Source organism: Kogia breviceps, chromosome 9 (genome assembly GCF_026419965.1).
Source record: "Kogia breviceps isolate mKogBre1 chromosome 9, mKogBre1 haplotype 1, whole genome shotgun sequence".
Lineage (NCBI taxonomy): Eukaryota > Metazoa > Chordata > Mammalia > Artiodactyla > Physeteridae > Kogia > Kogia breviceps.
Genome location: NC_081318.1, coordinates 47,187,922 through 47,207,008, shown reverse-complemented (window position 1 = coordinate 47,207,008; position 19,087 = coordinate 47,187,922). Strand labels below are relative to the sequence as shown.

The 19,087-nt window shown below is 41.8% G+C and overlaps 1 protein-coding gene across 1 annotated transcript in view; it reads left to right on the top strand.

Moving 5' to 3' along the window:
* Positions 1-19,087, top strand: part of CHN2 (chimerin 2) — a 321,413-nt gene that overhangs the window by 150,588 nt on the left and 151,738 nt on the right. The window contains exons 2-3 of the mRNA XM_059074355.2: positions 5,677-5,715; positions 15,050-15,105. Of these exons, the coding sequence (XP_058930338.1) occupies positions 5,677-5,715; positions 15,050-15,105 (95 nt within the window). The remainder of the gene's footprint in view (positions 1-5,676; positions 5,716-15,049; positions 15,106-19,087) is intronic.

The window sequence follows — 19,087 nt, the reverse complement described above, 5'->3', positions numbered from 1 at the left end:
TCTTTTGGACTAATACTGTGCATGCTGCATGTGTTATTATAGGAATTATTTTTTATTGGGTCTTTTTACTTCTGCTTTATTTTCAAGGTGGTGATTTATTTAGACAGCATGTTCAAAAAGAGAAACCACCTAGCACTCCCATGAATTTATTTCTCATTCATGCTAATTTTTATACAAGCAATATGAACAGAAAATTAGGAAATGCAGCTGAGAAAACTAGAAATTGCCTATGTTTTCACTATCAGGAATAGCAAATGTTAATAATTGGGTTTATCTGGGGCTTCCCTGGTGGCACAGTGGTTGAGAGTCCGCCTGCCGAGGCAGGGGACAGGGTTCGTGCCCCGATCCGGGAGGATCCCACATGCCATGGAGCGGCTGGGCCCATGAGCCATGGTCGCTGGGCCTGCGCGTCCAGAGCCTGTGCTCCGCAACGGGAGAGGCCACAACAATGAGACGCCCGCGTACCGCAAAAAAAAAAAAAAAAAAAAAAAAAAAAAAAAAAATTGGGTTTATAGCCTTGTAGATCATTTCTATGTATATAAATGTTTATCTTTTCCTTAAAATGGGATCATATTTTTAAATTGTTTTGTAACCTGATTTGTCTAGTGCATAATGTAGCATGAATATTTTCCTACGTCATTAAGGAAAGATAATAATAACAACAAAGATAGAGTTTACTACATTCTAGACAACCCATCCTATCTTCAAAACATGCTGTATGTTGGGTAGTAATATTACTCCCATTTTGTAAATTGAAAAACTGAAGCACAGAGAGGTGAGATAACTTGCCTAAGGTAACACAGCTAGTAAGTGGCAGAGCTAGGTTTTGAACCTAGATAGTCAGTCTAGCTCTAGAGGCCATGCTCTGGACCACAGAGCTCTGACCCATGCCATCATGTTCAAGGCTATAGTTGATGGTAATTTATTTAACCCTTCCCTTCTTTCTGGGCTGTTAGATTCACTGTGACACACAAAGCAGCGATGAACACTTTGTTCAAACATTCATCTTTGTACACATGTTCAATTACTGCTTTACGCTGAATTCCCATGAATAGAATTGCTGAGCCAAAAAGTTTACACATTTTTTAAAGTTTGGATACATATTAGTCAACATTTTTAAGCAATTTATTTTCTAAGCCTCTTTGACCTTTATAATTCATTGTTTCTTTCGAAATCACTGTCCATCTGGGTTTAATGATAGTTTTTTCCTTAGAACATGGAGCTTCTTCTGTTCTGCTTCCTCCTCCTTCCTTCTGCCTTATACCCATTTCTCTAAAATGTTTAACAAAATAATACCCTTCCCCAAAGCATAATGCCTTTTGTTGTCAGCACTTCCTGTATCTTATATCTCCTGGACTTTAACTATCAGATGGGGTACCTGTATTAGTGGAATTACTGTCCCACCCTTTGACTTGATGTCAATTTTTTTTTAAATTTTTACTTTATATTGGAGTATAGTTGATTTACAGTGTTGTGTTAGTTTCAGGTGTACAGCAAAGTGATTTAGTTATACATATACATATATCTATTCTTTTCCAGATTCTTCTCCCATATAGGTTATTACAAAGTATTGATTCTAGTTCCCTGTGCTATACAGTAGGTCCTTGTTGTTTATCTATTTTATATACAGTAGTATGTATATGTTAATCCCAGCCTCCTAATTTATCCCCCCCCCCACCTTTCCCCTTTGGTAACTCTAAGTTTGTTTTCTAAGTCTGTGAGTATGTTTCTGTTTTGTAAATAAGCTCACCTGTATCATTTTATTAGATTCCACGTATAAGTGGTATCATGATGTTTATCATCGTCTGCCTCATACGACTGATTTTCTTTCTTTGCTCTATTTTATTTTTTCTTCCGAGCGTCACAAGAATTGCAGTAACAAATCTGTTATATAACTTTTTTCCTGACGTTAGTCTCTGTAAAGTAGGATGGACTGCCTGGTAAAGATGACAGTGTGTCAGAGGCTGGAGGGCAGAGCTCCCGGCTCTGATTCCACTTCTGCCTCCCGCTTGTTTTATGACCTTGAGAAAGCCACTTCATCATCCTCGTTTCATGTTCCTCATTTGCTAAATGAAGAAGGTGAACTAAATGACCTAGAAAACCTATTCCAGGTTTAAAAAACAAATACGGTGTCAGGCTGTCCAAGAGTAAAGCAGATTTTTTAAAAAAATAGTGTGTGAAACTGGGACAAATGTGATGTTGGCGGGGCCGTGTTGGAAGCAGCTAAAGGTTCGTGTCAACATATTAAAAATGTTTTGTGCCTTGTCTCTTGGCCAAGGCCTCCTGACAGTGCGCTTTAGTGGCTCGTGAAACGACTCCCTAAGACCAAGGTGGTTACAGCTGTTCCACTGAAGCGTGACAAATGGCCTCTCACTTTGAATGCGTTCATGAGAAAGAAAAACCTTCCATGACAACAGCAGGGGAACTTAGTTACAGGCTCCAGGTCTGGGGGCAAGAATGGAGATAGTCACTGGCTGTGGCCAAGCGAGAGAAGACAAGAGCCTGAGCTCACCTGGGAAGAACCGGGACCGGGTGATATAACAGTGACAACAGCACAATGGCAACATTAGTGGGGCTTCATGGAGAACTTGCTATTTGCCAGGCACAGTCCCAAGAACTTTATATATATTATCTCATTTAATTGACACACTAACCCTAAGAGATTGGTTATGAGGTAGGTACATTTATTTTTCTGTTTTATAAAGATAAGTATTGAGAGGCTCTTAAAAGAAGTTGAGTAACATGCTTCAAGTTATTCAGCCAATAGTTGTCAGAGGTAAGATATGAACCCTGAGAGTTTGCTCAGTTATTTAACACATGCTGTTTGAATGTCTGTTATATGCCAGGCACCCTTCTAAGGGCCGATGAGACCTAAGTGAACGAGGCAAAATTTCTGCTTGTATGGAGTTTGGCTAATAGTGGGATGAGCCCAGTAATAACAAGCCAACGAATCAGTAAATAATTTCAAATGGTAGTAGGTGCTGTGAAGGAGAGTGAGTGGGGTTGGGGGAAGACTGCTTTACACAGGATTGGCAGGGATGGCCCATGGGAGGTGACATTTGAGCTGAGCCCTGCATCACAGAGCAAGTCAGCCATGCAAAGCTCTATTGGAGGAGAGTTCTTACATGGAGGGTCCACAGGAGCAAGGGCCAGGGGCTCAGAAGAACTTGGCTTGTTCTAGGAAGAGAGAGAAGGCCAGTATGGTTGGACGATACATGAAAAGGGGGGAAGTGCCTGCAATGGCATGAAGAGGGCAGGGACCAGAGGACACCGGGCCTTGGAGGCCACGGTGTGTTTGTATTTTATTCCAAGTGCAGATGGGAGACATTGGAGGATTTTAAGCAAGGGAGCATTGTGATCTCCCGTCTCTGTGGATGGCTTTCTTCACCTCTATGTGACGTTGCCAACAAGGAGCAACCAGAAAGGGATAAGGTGTTTATGTGCAGGGAAGCCTAAATGAAAGCTTAAAGGTTAGGAGCCAGCATCTCAGATGAATCAAAATTCTAGGTTTTTCACAGAGCAAGACTGAAATGAACAGTGAGAGGCCATCTAATCCAAACTTCTGACTTTAGGTAAGAAGACCTTAGGAAATCCAAGTTGAGCATCTGAACTATGTTTGAAAACCTGCATTAAGGAGACTATTTTGGGGAGAACTTCCCTATGTAGAAAGCTGCCCTCTAGGTTCTGAATATTCTTGACAACTTCTTCGTCTGGGGTTTGTACTTACCTTATAGAGTAAATCTCATCCTAAATAACAAGACAGCTTTGGGTAGATGACATCTCAGGGATTCATACTTCCATGCAGTCGTGTGTGTGTGTGTGTGTGCGCGCGCACGTATTGATCTTTATCTTTGAAAAATATTTTTGAAGGTGTCATCAATATTTTAACATTCAGGACCTGGTTTTTCTGGTGAGATGGTATTGTATGGATGATTCTAGAATTTTGTTGTAAACTCGGCAACATGATTTATTTTACTTGAATGTTATTATAAACAAACACTCATCTTAACCCATTAAAATTGGTCTGTGTCACATATAAGATGAAATTAATTGCTTCCTTAGGTTAAAAGCTCACTATTGCATTGTCTACTTTGACAAAAGTATTAAGAGCTTCACTTTTATTTAGCAAACTAGGTTTGAATAACAACATAAACCGTTATTAATACACTGTATTTGTGTGTGTGCCTATGTGGCTGATTATCCATAAGTAGGTTCCTGACAATGCAAGCCTAAGAATCCAGATGCATTTGTATGCAATTGTCTTAGGACGTGTTTAGTTGCCTCTGTGATAGGATGGGCCCCAGAAAGCAAGTATGAATTGTGAAAGAACTTAATTTAAGCTACGTAACTGTAATTGAGTAGGATTTGGGCAAGTTCACCACTCTCGAGTTACTTTTTATTTATAGTAAGTATATTTGTTTCTCAGGAGTGGAAAAATTCTCAAACTATCTTACTGCATGAGATTAGAAGATTTCTGTTCCTTTGCATGAAAGCAGTATGTGACAGTAGCACAAGGACAAGGGCAGCATAAGGATGGGTGTGGGATGCCATAGGCGTGCAGGATGACAAAAACAGAGTTTCCTTATCAAAAAGCACTGAATTAGAGAACTCTTTTTTTTTTTTTTTTTTTTTTTTTTGCTATACGCGGGCCTCTCACTGTTGTGGCCTCTCCTGTTGTGGAGCACAGGCTCCGGTCATGTAGGCTCAGCAGCCATGGCTCACGGGCCCAGCCGCTCCGCGGCACGTGGGATCTTCCCGGCCTGGGCCACGAACCCGTGTGCCCTGCATCGGCAGGCGGACTCTCAACCGCTGCGCCACCAGGGAAGCCCAGAGAACTCTTAAACCTTCCCCAGCTTAACATTCTATGAGTCGGGGAAAAGGATTTTTCCCTCTGGCTGTTTAAGCTAGAGTATGTTTTACCAAGACCTTAGTTATGAGCTCAGGAGGACTCTAATAACTCCGTCAAAATTATAAATTCAGCTGCCAGCACTGAGATTGTTGAGTTGACTGAACAAGCAGATTTTCTCCATTGTCTGCTTTCTAGATTGATGAATAACAATTTCGTCCTCTCCATTTTGTTGTAACTCTTTCACTCTGACACTGATTGCTGAGAGGTTTTCTGGAAATTTCCTAAGTCACACACTGGAGTAAATTCAAGGACATAATGCAATTCCAATTGAATCATCAGTGTCTCAGCTGTCAGACCCAGGAGTTCAGTTGGTTGAGTTGTACAACTTCAACAGATTTAATATTACATACTTGCCACTTTGCCTCTTGCCCTCAAGTCTTAATAAATGGGCTAAAGTTCTGACTGGAATCTGTGAGATAGATTATATGTTTATTATGCCAAGTTAAGTAAATACTGTTTGAAAGGATTACTGGAGGGTACAATCAAGTTACTTGCTTTAAAAATCTTTTTTGATTTACTGGGCTCTATGAAAATGGTTAAGCAATTGATTCTGTCATGGTAAGTGACATGAAGAAAGTGGTGTTGGATCCACAAGGGTTGCCATGTACACGTCCCACCTCATGCCTGGAACTGTGCCGTAAATGAGCTGAGAGGCCCCCGGGACCAGAAGGCAAGTACTGCTGACAGACAGTTGTTCCTCCAGAGAAGACACACGTTGACAGTTTGATGTTCAAGCTGACGGATTGATTTCTTTCTTTTCATTCTAGATGCTGAAGAATACCAGCCTCCAATATGGAAATCCTACTGTGAGTATCTAAAATCAGAATCTCCTTAGAAGTCTTTAGTCGGCCTGCCGTTTGAACAATGTTTGCTGTTGATTTAGTGCACACAAACTCTCGCATCACAGCACTGCAAACCCAAATCTCTCTTTCTCTGCTAAGGAGAGATATTGGTCAGAAAGAACTCGAAGAGCCCTGTCCCCTGGCCAGGACCTCTGAGAGCCAGCTGCCTGTGACCTGCTTAGGGAAATGCTTAGGGAAAAAAAAAGATGGACATTCTGAGTCTCTACCTTTCTTTGGGACTTTCCTTGTCTTCCTTCCTTCCTTCTTTCCATCTTTCCTTCCTCTTTTTTATTTCACAGTTGGTCAGCAAGGGTAAGTGTGTTGACTTCCATGAATTATGTTCTTGGCTGTTCATCTTAAAGCTGTAATATCAAATGACATTTACCACAGAAAAACTAACAGATAGCAATGGATAATGTTTGGTCACTAAGAGTGACTCCTTAGAAACAGAGATCATTATCTGATCATCGATCATCAATCCATCTTCCCTCATGAAGGCAGACACTTATCACCTCCGGCTGGTTTTCTCTTTCCTTAGTATCATCCACCTGACTAAGTAATTCTCCAGTGACAGAGGGGAGGAGTGTGGTGTGGGGAGCCCACTGTGCTGAGAGCCAGGGGAACAGGCTCTCATTCAGGCTCTGCTTCTAGACAGCAATAATAAGAATAAATTATTTCTATCATTATTGATGTTGCCCTTGTTTCTACCGCCTGTCGAGACCTGCAGTGTGCCAGCCACCATGCTAGCTCTGTGCCTGAAGTCGCAAATCGCACCACAGCCCTAAGCGACCAGTACCACTCTTATCCCTGTTTCACATACAAAGAAACCACAGCTCAGAGGGGTTCAGTAACTTGGCAGAGGTTTTATGAGAAACCTTGGAGCGGCATTCAGAGTGGAACCCAGAAGCAAGCCAGACTCATGGCCTGCACGTTGCCAATCTTTTTTTCTTTCTATTTAAAATTGTATACATAAGTATATACATACACACAGACACGCACACATATGCATATACCTGTGTATGTGTGTATTTGTTACAAAAGCAATACAAAGCTACATAAAAGACAAACGTTAGAGAAATACATAAGGCTGAGAGCAAAACTTTCCCATAGGCCACATACCAGCTCTCACCCCATATTCCACTCCTTTTTTCCAGTCACTGACCCTGTCAATTTTGGAAAGCATATCTTTCCAAGTGTTTAAAATACACACGCCTAATAGTCTGTTGTTGTTCCCTTTTGTGAAAATGGGTTTATGCTGTACCCATTGTCCTTCAACTTGCTTGTTTCACTTCACAAATACCTTGTTTTTATCTTCCTATGTCAGCATATAGAGAGACACCTCATTCTTTATTACATGAGTCTGTTCTTCCATCTGTGAAATAAAGAGGTTGTGCTGGGTCTCTAAGGGCCCTTGCAATCTAATGTTATGCATTCTGATCTTCTATTTTAAAAGGCAATGCTAATGACTAAGTAATTGGATGTTTTTGTTTGTTTGTTTCCTAATGGAGTGTGAAGCGCTCTGACAGTAAATCAACGAAGTATCTGTAGTGAGAGGTATTGGGGGTCCCATGACTCACTGTTCCTTGCACACTGTCTTACACACAGCCTTGCATACGTTAACTATGCAATAAATATTTGTTGAGTGAATGCCACCGCAGAGAGCTTTACTGAAGCGAGAAGATGGCACTGGCTCAAATTCATTTCGCTTTTTGCTAAGAGACCTTGGGCCACCCAGTGTATCTCTTAAAAGCACTTTTATGTCCTAAGGAAACCAGAAAAGGTGTTGTTAATTACATGTTCCAATATCAATTTTACCAGGGTATATTGGTTTTAAGTTTGATTTTTTGATCTAAGCAAGTTGTGTGTGTGCATGTGTTTAATTTGCTCTAGTATCATAAAACTTCAGATGCGGAAGGGATAGTTGAGGCCATTTAATACAAACCTAATGACATAGATGAAGTTCCTCTTTATTATGCTCAACTAATAGTCATCCGGGCTGTATTTGAGGGTCTCTAGTGATGCAGAACTCTACAATTGAAGAGAGTATGCCAACAGCAGGGCCATCCACAGCATCAAAACCAGATTGATCGAAGATCCACAGGGTACTGCTGAGAAAGCACTCTCCTTTGGTTGTCCTGAGTCCATTAATTCTTTGAGTTAGGGTGTTGGACTACTGTAAACTCATCTAGCAATATCATTACCAATCTTATGCTACTCCCTCTTATTCCCAAGTCTATCATCTACTCATTTGGTCTTTTCAGCAGACATACATTATAAGCATTAGGAAAAGCATTAGGAATCAACAGTAGCTAAAATGTGGTCCATACTTTCCTCCAATTTACAGTCTAGAAAGGGAGACAGATGTAACCAATTAACATGCAAATGGACTGAAGCAACAATATACTGCTCCTCTACCTCCTGGGATTAGAGAAGACTTTGTAAAAGAGGTTAAATTTGCATGTGGGTCTTGAAGGATAAATAAGGAGAAGAAATCTGAGGGCCTTGAAGAACTTCATGAGGTACATGTTAATATCCAAGTATGTTAAAACAGTAGTATTTTCCTTATCTGAAAATCCAACAAACCTATCAGAATATGAAATTTGTTTGCTTTTAAATAACCTGTTGGTAAACCCATTCTGAACCTCGGGAATCACCAAGTTGTTTCTCTTTGAAATACTCACAAAACATCCTTTCAGAGCTTAATTTTATATGTTGATGTCAAACTCATTCACATATCATCTATGGAATCCATACTTTCCCATCACACACTTAATTTTCTAGCTCTGGCATTTATTTGGTACTTTGAAATTTCTCATACATTTACCAGATGCAGTTCATTTTTGCCATATTATAGGACTTGGTTTGAAAACTGATTATTTACAATGATTATAGGAGTATATAGGTATGTCTTTGCTTTCATCCATCACCTATTGTTGGCTGTAATATTGACTTATTTGATATCAGATTCTTATTATGAAGCCTTAGTCCCAATTATAATGTTATTCCTAAAAGAAAATTAGTCTGCCTCATAATGATCCACTTTAAGAAGCTGTTTTTAAATTTTAATGCTAATTGCAATGCTCTTAGGTGCAAGTAACAGGATATTCGTCTCAAGCGCATTGATTGACATAAGCAAAAAGTCTAGAGGTGCTGGCTTCAGGCATGACTTGGTCCAGCAACTCAAACAACATTACTAGAACCCAATGTGTACCTCTTCCTTTCTTGGCTCTGCTTTCCTAGGTTTGTCTCCACTGTTAGTAGGCTTTTCTCTTGTAACGCCCAGAGAGCTACCAATAGCACCAGGGCTACCACATCCACATTTAAGAGCAACAGGCAGAAGGACAGTCTACTGCAAGCAAAAGTCTTAGAATTGAGTCTCAGCCCTATTTGACATGGGTTCCCAACCCTGACTCCATCACTGTGGTCAGAGAGTTGAGATATACTAACTGCCCTAAACCCATCAGGGCTCACCACTGGAACTCAGGAGGGATTACACAGGAGTGACTGGAAACTTTGGAGTACCATTAAAATAGGGAAGATGGAAGTGGATGCCTAGAAGGCAACCAATGAATGTCTGATTTAGAAATTTAGAAGAATAAGGAACCTTAGAAATCAGCTCTCTAAATATTTCGATAAAGTAGATTGCTTATTAATTTATTCATTCATTCATTCAACAAATGCGTATTAAGTCTTTGCCTTAGACCAGGCAGTGGGCTTTGAGCCGTGGGACTGCAAGGATGCATAAAGACTCCATCTTGACTCAAAGAACAATGATGCCACGTGAAGTCCCTTAAGTTCCTGCCTTTCCCGCTCCCCTTTCTTTCTTAGAAGCTAATGCTGTCACTTCCTGAGCTGATTATTTGGTAAGAATAATCTTGTCCCAAAGTATCATGTATCTACATCTAGTCCTTAATACTCAAGACCAAACCCCCAAACACTGGTGAAATCACTGAGAAGTATTTGGTTTCAGTTCTTTAAAAAAAGCTATTTTCAAGTTTACTTTAAAAATAAAGTAAAGCCACATTCTAAACTTTAAGCCAGAACTATGAACTAAGCAGATGAATTTAAAAGCCAACCACCATGGGTATACTCTGAAAGATTTTATTGTTTAAGAGGCCAAGTGCCAATTAAGCAGCAGATGCTGTGGCCAACATCTCTCCCCAGAGACTGTCCTGGGCAGCAGGTCAGGCAGTCACAGCTTGTGCCTATTTTTCTAAAGAGGAATTTAGAACCTCAGAATTCTGATCCATAGGCTCCCTGCATCAGAGTCACTGGGGAGAATAGTTATAATAACTATTATTATTCATAAATATTATTTATTAATAAATATTATTATTAATAACCTCAGCTTGACGCCAGATTTCTGAATCAGAAGTGTGGGGGGATCTGCAATTTATCACACCCCACAGGTGCTTCTTATACACACTTAGGCCTGAGACAACCCCCCCCCCGCCCCAGCTCAAGTCTACACAGCCTCATCCTCAGGCTTTTTGCTGTGCCATGGGACAAGAGGAGAACTCCATCCCCAGTAAGACTGGACATGCTGTTAGCAAGACAAGGCCTGCGCACAGTTGCCTGGAAGTGGGGCTGAGCCAAGAGGCCGTTGAAAGCCCCTGCTATTTCTTACTCACACCCGTGAGTTTGTTCCCATGAAAACTGGGAAGACATGGGCAGTGAGCGGGGTGGTACTGGGTCAGTGTCACAGCCAAGTGGCCAGGTTTGGCTCCTGGATCCACATGCCCTCTTAAGTGATAAGTGGCTGTTAGAGGACATCCCTGCAGGGTCTTTTAGGAGCTGACGGGTTTGGACCGGGCTTAGCATCACCCAGGCCAGGGCTTTCACTCGGCCTCCATGGGGAGTGGGTTGATTGTGTTACCAGAGGATGAGCCGAGTTTTCTTACTGAAGAAAAAATAAAACACTCTCTCAGTGAGCTCTTGACTTCTCAATCTGCTTCAGCTTTCCTGGGGAGCAGGGGATCCCCTTCTCTTACCTCCACGTTCCCTAGTGACCATCCCCACTCCATCCCCCTGCCTAACAGCTTATTCCAGAATAAGAATTCTCTCTTTTGCTGCAAGGACCCAGGGCTGGGGAGTGCCTGGGACAGATTTGGAGCGTTGCCGTAGAAGTACAGTCTATCATCTCGCCCCTTAGCGCACAGAATCACCCAAGCAGTGACATTTGTTATGGCATTTTGCTTGTGACGTGGGTTTGTTGAACAAAGAAAATTCAAGAAACGACATTTTCAAGATTATGTGACATGTTTCAGTTATATTGAATGGGCCTCATGGATGTTTGTTTCCTTATAGCCAACTTTGAAAATGAGGGACTGGGGCTGAAGCTGAGATCGAGTCTAGGGCCCCATTTTTTTCTGTGGCTGCCATGGTAATTGGTTGTCATCTCATTATCTTTATAGAGACATATTATTCAGATGGCAAACAGGCTTTGTCAATTTCTATCGCTTGGAACAGCGCTGAGCAGATTTTGTAGATCCTGAGACCTGCTCACTGAAAAATAACGATTGATTTAATGATGTGTGCTGCCCAGAGACCAGCAAGGAGAGGTGGCACCCCTGGCTTGAGAGGGTTTTTCAGGGACCCCCCTTCAAAGTTACTCCTGGCTGGGGCTATTTCCGGTTGTAAGACTGGTGAATGACCATGTTTCTCTTTACTCAGAGGATACAGCTAAGGGCTTTAGCCTGTTGGCACAGGAGAGGAACTGTCCCTTACATTCCTTCTCCTGTAACCTCTGTAATTGTTAATGGCGTCTCAATCTTTCAAGCATTCAAGGCCCTTTCCTCCATTCAATTTGTAATCAAGCCCTGGCCAGTCCTCCTCTGCAATCAACTCACCTCCTCATCTGCATTTCTACTGGTGTTGTCCGAACTCGCACTTTCAGGATGTCCTTTACGTACAACTAAAATACAGTTCTCTTTTGCTTCCCTGCCTCCAAGGATCCCCCTCCGATCCTTCCTTCAGTGAAGCAAAGGGCAGTGGCCCCCACTCCTGGCTGTGTGTTGGAATCTCCCAAAGACCTTTAAAAAGAACATAGTTGGGGGCCCCTTGCCAGGCTGGCAGAGTGAGCATCGCCAGAGAAGATGGTGTCTGAGAATCTGAATTTTATGATTATATAATTATTCATATTTTAGCTCTTTGAAGATTCTAATGCAAGCAGCCCCACTTGGGACCTCTCCACCATCTGCTTTAGGGACCACTGGTGAGGCTGAAAAATGTAGACTTTGGGACCTGGAAATCAGGCCTTAAATCTTGATTTCATCATATCATCTGCGTGACCTTGAGCTTCTTCACAGCTTGACGTCTCCACTACTTCGTCACTGAGGTGGAGAATAACAGTTACCTTGGAGGTTTGTTGGGAGGAGTAAATGAGGAAATGTAGATAAGGTGTCTGGCACACAGTAGGTCTCCAGAAAATGAGAACTTCTATTTTTCTGAACAGTCTTATCCTTATTGTCATTATGCTGAAACAGACCAGATCATGTCACCTCCCTGCTCAAAACTCGTCACTGTCCCCCCATTGCTGACAGAAGAACGTCCATGCTTCCTACCGTGACCTTCAAAGTTCAGTCCCACACGGCCTCCTCCCACATCTGCCCACCCCAGAGCAACAGCACACTGGACTCTCACTGACCAATCAGCACGTCCTTCCCTTTTACCGCTGGGGCTCTTTCCTCTATCTGTACCCCCCTCTCTTTTCTCTACCTGTGGAAACCCTGCTAACTCTTCAAGAAGAGCTCCATGCTTCTCCCCTCAGGAAGCCATCCTGACCACCTGAGTAAAAAGAACTGCTTCCTCCTCTGCCCTTAATTAAAGCACTTGGCCCTTCCTGGTTTTGTTTCTCCACGTGCATCTCCCTCACTGGATCAGTGTCCTTGAAGGAGTGGCTTGTGACCCATGAGTCAATGCATACAAATATGCATTAAGCATCTACTATGTGCCAAGCACTATTCTAGGTGCTGAGCGTCCCACAGTGGACAGAACAAAGTCCCTGCCCCCAAAGAGCCTACACGTTAGTCAAGGGAGACAGCACACAAAATAAACAAATACAGCATGTTAATGGTGATGAGTACTGTGAAGAAACATGAAATGGTGTAAAGGTAGCGGAGTGATGGGATGGAATTTTATACCAAGTCGGGCAAGTTAGGGGAGACCTGAATGAAGGGGGAGGAGTGCCATCTAAACATCTTGGGAAAGAGCAATCCAGGTGGAGGGCACAGCAAGTGCAAAGGCCCTGAGGCATAGAAAAATAAACCAGGGCTTTGGAATCTAAAGGATACATTTTAGCTGTATGGTCTGGGGCAAATATTTCACTTCTGGGCACTTATTTCCTCATATAAAAAAATGAGAATGGTAATGATATGTTCCGTCCTCGGAGCTCTTGTGAAGGTTCAATAAGACATTGTTCCTGCCACATAACAGGTACTTGATATGCTGGTTCCCTTCTCTTCTCTCTTCCCCTCCATCCTCACAGCCTCCACATAATGCTGACTGTGGTATCTGTTCTACAGCAGATGTTCAAATATTTGCCGATATGAATTGCAAAGGTGCACTTAGCTTAAAATGCTTCTATTCTAACAGCTGTACTTCCTTTGCCACCTTCAAGGGAAGCATTAAAAACAGTGTTCACAAAACTGTTCCAGCCATGCCCCCCACATGTAACTGCTGGCTTCTGAGGGCATTGACAATGGGAAGAGAAGAGAGGATAGGATTCTCTGGATGTGGGTTCTGCAGTTGCTCTAAAGCTCTGTGATTCTAGGAGATGCCCGCTTTGGTTCCCTTTACACTTAACAGCAAAACCCTGCTGAAAAACAGTGAGTTGGTGTCGGAGCTCATTCGAGAGGAATCAAGGATTCCATGCAGGCTCTGTGGTGATTTAAGGAGAGCATGGGCTCTAGTGGGAGAGTCAGTGGAATGTCCAAAACTGTTTCTCTATTTTTAGCCACTTCTTCCTCATGTTTCCTCCTGCACAAGAAGCCTTCTCTGACCTGTCTCTGATACATGGCTACAGTTGTCCTTAAGTGACACAGACATCATCATTAGTGTGGGCAACCTAAGCTTAGAAATGCGACACGTTAAAACATCCATATGAGGGTTAGATGGTTTCTTCTCTGTTAGGAAGCTGAGTCATCTACCCTTAATTAGGTAAGAAAATAACCATGTTGAGCTGAAGCCATTGGGGAGCGATAGGTACAAAATACATCCCATCATTTCCACCTCTGTTTCCATGTGAGCATCTGCCCTTCAATTAAAATTTCTTTTTTTTTTTAATTTTTAGAACTAAGAATAAAACAGAAGTTTTTGCTTCTCTTATTACATTTTCTAGAAGACTTTATGTGATCTAATTTTTAACTTTTCATAGATGTATTCTATGATATGATTCATAGATTTATTTGACACTAATTATTCCCTCTTCAAGATCCTGAAGATAACATCAAGTAGGTTTATTTTCAACCTCTATTTCCATGGAAGTAGAATCCCAAGGTACCTGCATAGAGTAGCTTTTCCTCCAAGAGAAGTAATCAAACTAGCTGAGCAGCAGAAAGTCACTCATTATAGTGTGAAAAATTACAAATAATATTCTGATAAATTACATTTTTGTATACAATTACCTGCTTTCCTCCGGGCCCAAGCCTGAAAGTCTGTCTTTAAAACAGGATATAAGAGAGTTATTATTTAAGATACTAAAGGGCCCAAGAAAAAGGAATGACAATGGGTGGGAAACAGTCAAGGAGATAAGTATCCGTGGTGAAAGGCAGGGCAAAAATGGAACTCGTGAAAAGAGAAATGAGTTGGGGCTTCATTCACTCACAGAATCAGCTGTGTCTCTGTCCATAACTAACATTTCAGAGAATGCCACTCCTCTTCTAATGCCAGTCTTTCCCTGGTATGTCAAGAAACATCAGCATTGAGATTCAGGAATCCTATTATATGATCTTACTACCTAGGTACTCACAAGTACAATTTCATCTTTAAAATGGTCAAAAGAATTTTAGTCCCGTCTAGTCTTCCAAGAAAGCCATAACATGAACAATGCCAGTAACAATTATGAAACTAAATTGTCCTTATAAGAATTTTTAAAAATCAATTTTGCCCGTTTATATTCATTGTGACTAATTTCCATATAAATGATCTGCCTTTATTCAGTCTAAAAATGTGTCTATCTCCTTTGTTTTTTTGGTTGAGAAATTTGCAGTTCTTGAAAGGTGGTTAGGTGGAACTGTTTGAAGACATGTTGGTATGTGCTGATGTTTTTTAATTATAATTCTCTTTTTATATTTGGCAGTATATCAGTTACAGCAAGAGGCCCCTCGTCCCAAGAGGATCATCTGTCCTGGGGAGGTCAGTACTCAGCTCTTTCCAATACATCTTGTTAAATATGATGAATGGTCAGCACTATGTTGATATTGGAGGACCTTCAGATTTCCTGGGAGTTGATTTCTTTTAATGTTTGTTAAAGTGTCACCAAATTTAACATCTAAATAATCTGTATTTTGAAATCAGGTATTATTTGAAAAATAGTAACTTGGAATCAGAAGTCTTACATTTTTTTTACTACTACAGAGGCAAATTGAGCATCCTTTGTAAACTCTCCAAAATGTGTGTTCTGGTTGTTTTCTTTGTTACTGCAGTTTTGATACTTTTATCACTTTTTTATTATGAAATGCTTCCAAAAGAGAAAAGCAGAGAATGATAAATATCTGGATACTCTCAACACCCATATTTAGCAAACCTTTACATTTTGTCATATTAAAAAAAATCCCTACGAGAAAAGTGACTGGGTTTTTATTCTTGGAGATAAGCTTAAAAATATATTGACTCATAAAAATGCTTACCAGGCACAGAACTTGCTCTAGCCCTCCTTTACTCATCAGTTCTCTTATCATCGGGGATGCCAGCAAGATTTGAAAGGCAGGACTAAGACTCTGTTTTCTATTTTTATGCTGACTAGGTACTTTAATAGCAAGACCAATATCCTTCAAACAAAGGTCCATGGGTCTTTGATAACTTTTGTTATTATGACTTTGATTCAATACAGAATAGCAGATTTCTTTTAAAGTGTCACATCTGCCTTATCAGAGGGAAAGGCTCTAATTACAACAATCTTGAGATTTTTCCTTGAACATCAGTACTTTCTGACAGACTGACTGGATCTGGTTTTGAATCTGTCTCAAAGACTTAGGTACATGTGTACCCATACCCAGAGCCAACTTACCACTGTTTAATAAGTGTTTCTATGTGAAATTTTACTTCTGTTGAAGGGCACTGAAGTTCATCAAGTAATCTGAATTTTAATAGAGTGGACATTCTCATCCCAGAAATATAGCCTGAGAAGAGAAAATATTTGATCTGTAAGGAAAAATCCAGGATGAGGTCAAATCTTTATTTGGTGGTATGATCTCGTTCTGTCACTAGCCCTGCTGACTTGTCTTTTGGTTATTAAATAATATCCAAGTAAGAGAAATATAGGATAAATACAAAATTTTTAATGAGATGCTTTAATTAGGGTATTTTGGGTGAAAAATAAGAAACAAGTTGTTAAAAATTCTTTCAATCCCACTTTACATTTAGTATTTTGCCACCAGGAAAAATATAACCATGTGTAGGGAGTTAGAGGAGTTTAAATGTCTCCATGAAAAGAATGTTTGTAAAATTAAAATACAACTAATGTCTCTTCCTAGGGGTATTAATAAAAAGTCTACTGGTAAGGTCGGGCACTAGAACTTGAAACCCAAGGGGATATAGTAAATATTCATTTGTTCATTTATTTTATATATATATATATAATATATAGATAGAGAGAGAGACTGCTCTGTTCTGACTTAGATCTAGGTGTTGGGAATACAGCAAAGAACTTGGCTATTGGTGCTTTGAGTGTCATATTAATTGTATGTAATTAAAGATACATTTAAGATGTTATCTATGGGTGGGTGTAAAAGAGAGAGAGAGAAAGAAACAGAAAGAGAAAGAAAGAGAGAGAGAAATAGAAAGAAAGAAAGAGAGAGAGAGAGAAAGAGTCCAAGCACCTCTGTTTCTCAAAATCCTTGGAACCATGTCTATTGTCCTCTAAGCCAGGTGGAATGTTAGCAGTGGAGATGGGTAGATTCAGATTAGCTTCATGAAGCCTCTTCACAGGGTTCCCCTGAAACTCTTCAGACATCCTACGGGCTGAGGGTCCACAGCCTATCTCTTTAATGTCACACTTGGGTCAGAAGGAAGTGCCCCAGAGGCCTTAGCAAAGCAGAGCTGTGAGCCACAAGCCACCACCATCTGCTATGACTAAAGGATATGGCATGTGTACAGCTTTTTTCATCCTTCATTCTAGTCTTTTTTTAAAAATTTTTATTTATTTATTTATTTATTTTTGGCTGTGTTGGGTCTTCGTTTCTGTCCGTGGGCTTTCTCTAGTTGAGGTGAGCGAGGGCCACTCTTCATCACGGTGCGCGGGCCTCTCACTGTCACGGCCTCTCTTGTTGCGGAGCACAAGCTCCAGATGCGCAGGCTCAGTAGTTGTGGCTCGTGGGCTTAGTTGCTCCGTGGCATGTGGGATCTTCGGGCTCGAACCTGTGTCCTCTGCATTGGCAGGCAGATTCTCAACCACTGCACCACCAGGGAAGCCCCCTTTCTAGTCTTTTAAACCAAGCTTTTCACATTTTGACCTTTATCAATCTGATTCATTAATAAGTTATGCCTGGTGGATGCTGGATTCCTAGGTAACTCGCCTCTAGGAATTCCATATCTCATTTCTGCCAGGAAACCTAACACAAAATGGGCATTCATCAACTCCATTTCCTCAGCAGGCAGCATGGGGCCCATCCAGCCAGGCAGATGTCAGGTGAGAAAGGGCCGAGTGTGCTGGAGGAACAGGTGCTGCCGAGGCGAGCGCCGGCCAGGGTAGCTTCAGGGCCCTTTGTCCTCCTGTGCAAACAATTCCTTCCCACACTGCTTGGCCTCCCAGGACTTGGCCTCCTTCTAGTGAAGGAGTGGTCGCTGGTGAAACCACTCCTGCTGCAGAGGGTGTTTTAGCAAACGGCTCTGTGCCTTATAGCACACCTGCGTGCTCGGGGATATGCCTAATGAAGAAGCCTTTCCGTTTGAGTGTGTGGCCAGAAAGACTGAAGCTTTATTAACACATTTACATAAAGCCACAAAGGCTATTTCTTTTGAATAATGAGTTATGATTTTTTTCTGTGTCTTTGCCATCTTATCCCTCAGCTAGCCATTGAGTCCTCGCTTTATTCTGCACACAGCCTTGCTGCCCTCCTTCTTAGTCTCCAGCCCCTCTCCTCTCAGCCACCTTGTCCCTGGCAAGCCTGCCCGGCTGTATTGCTCCAACACGCTCCATCTCTTTTGTTTCTCTGATGACTAATAACCTCCCAGCCTATGGGCCTCTCTCAGGTTTGGGTCCTCCCATTGAGAGTGATAAATCCCACATTAGAGAACCAAGTGAGTCTGCAGTTCCAGCCATGGAACACTGTCCTTCAAGTGTGCAGACACAGGCCAACCTGACTTGAATGCTTGGTGGCTCTCGACAGATACCAACCGCCTGATGGACTTTGTTGGAGAGCTAGGCACTCGAGGGTACAGACTGATTCAGCAGGTGAAATCCAGTGAGTTTTGCAAACCCAGGAAGGGAAGCCCGGCTGCAGAGTCAGCTGGACTTGTTTCGAATCCTTGTTCTACCACTTTCCAGCTACCTGACTTAGAACCAAGCACTTACTCTCTCAGGGGGATTCAGGTCTACCCCCAGGGCAAACAGCTACTGCGCAGGGCGTTATAAGTGGGATCTGTGTGTCAAGTGTCTAGAATGGTGCCTGGCACATCAGAGGTACTCACTATTGATGACTCGTGGCAGATTCAGAAATCTGTGGAGAGCAGGTTCTGAGACAGTCATTAGGGACGGAGTCACAGCAATGACAGTATTCTCTGGATGTGAGGGCCAAAAAGGCAGTGATCAAGAACAAAGCAAGATGCCTGGGTCAGGGATTAAGCTGCCATGTGAAAAGATACTGAGGATAAGGAACAGAAAGAACGAGTGGCTGAACAATGGCTCTGGCGCCCGTTAAGCCAGGGAGGGTCAGTTACTGAAATAATAGTCCATGGCTTTCTTGAGATTCATCGTGGTAAATTAATATTTACTGAGCAGCCATGGCACCTGGCACTCTTCTCTACCGGCATTTCCCGAGTGCTCCATGCCATGAGATTCAGAACATCTTCCGGTATGCAAAATTCTCACTTGCCCTTTCTGTCAATTATCAGTCAGTCGTCACATAAGCATTTATTAATCACCAATTGTGTGCCTGGGTGGTCTGCTAGGAATTGT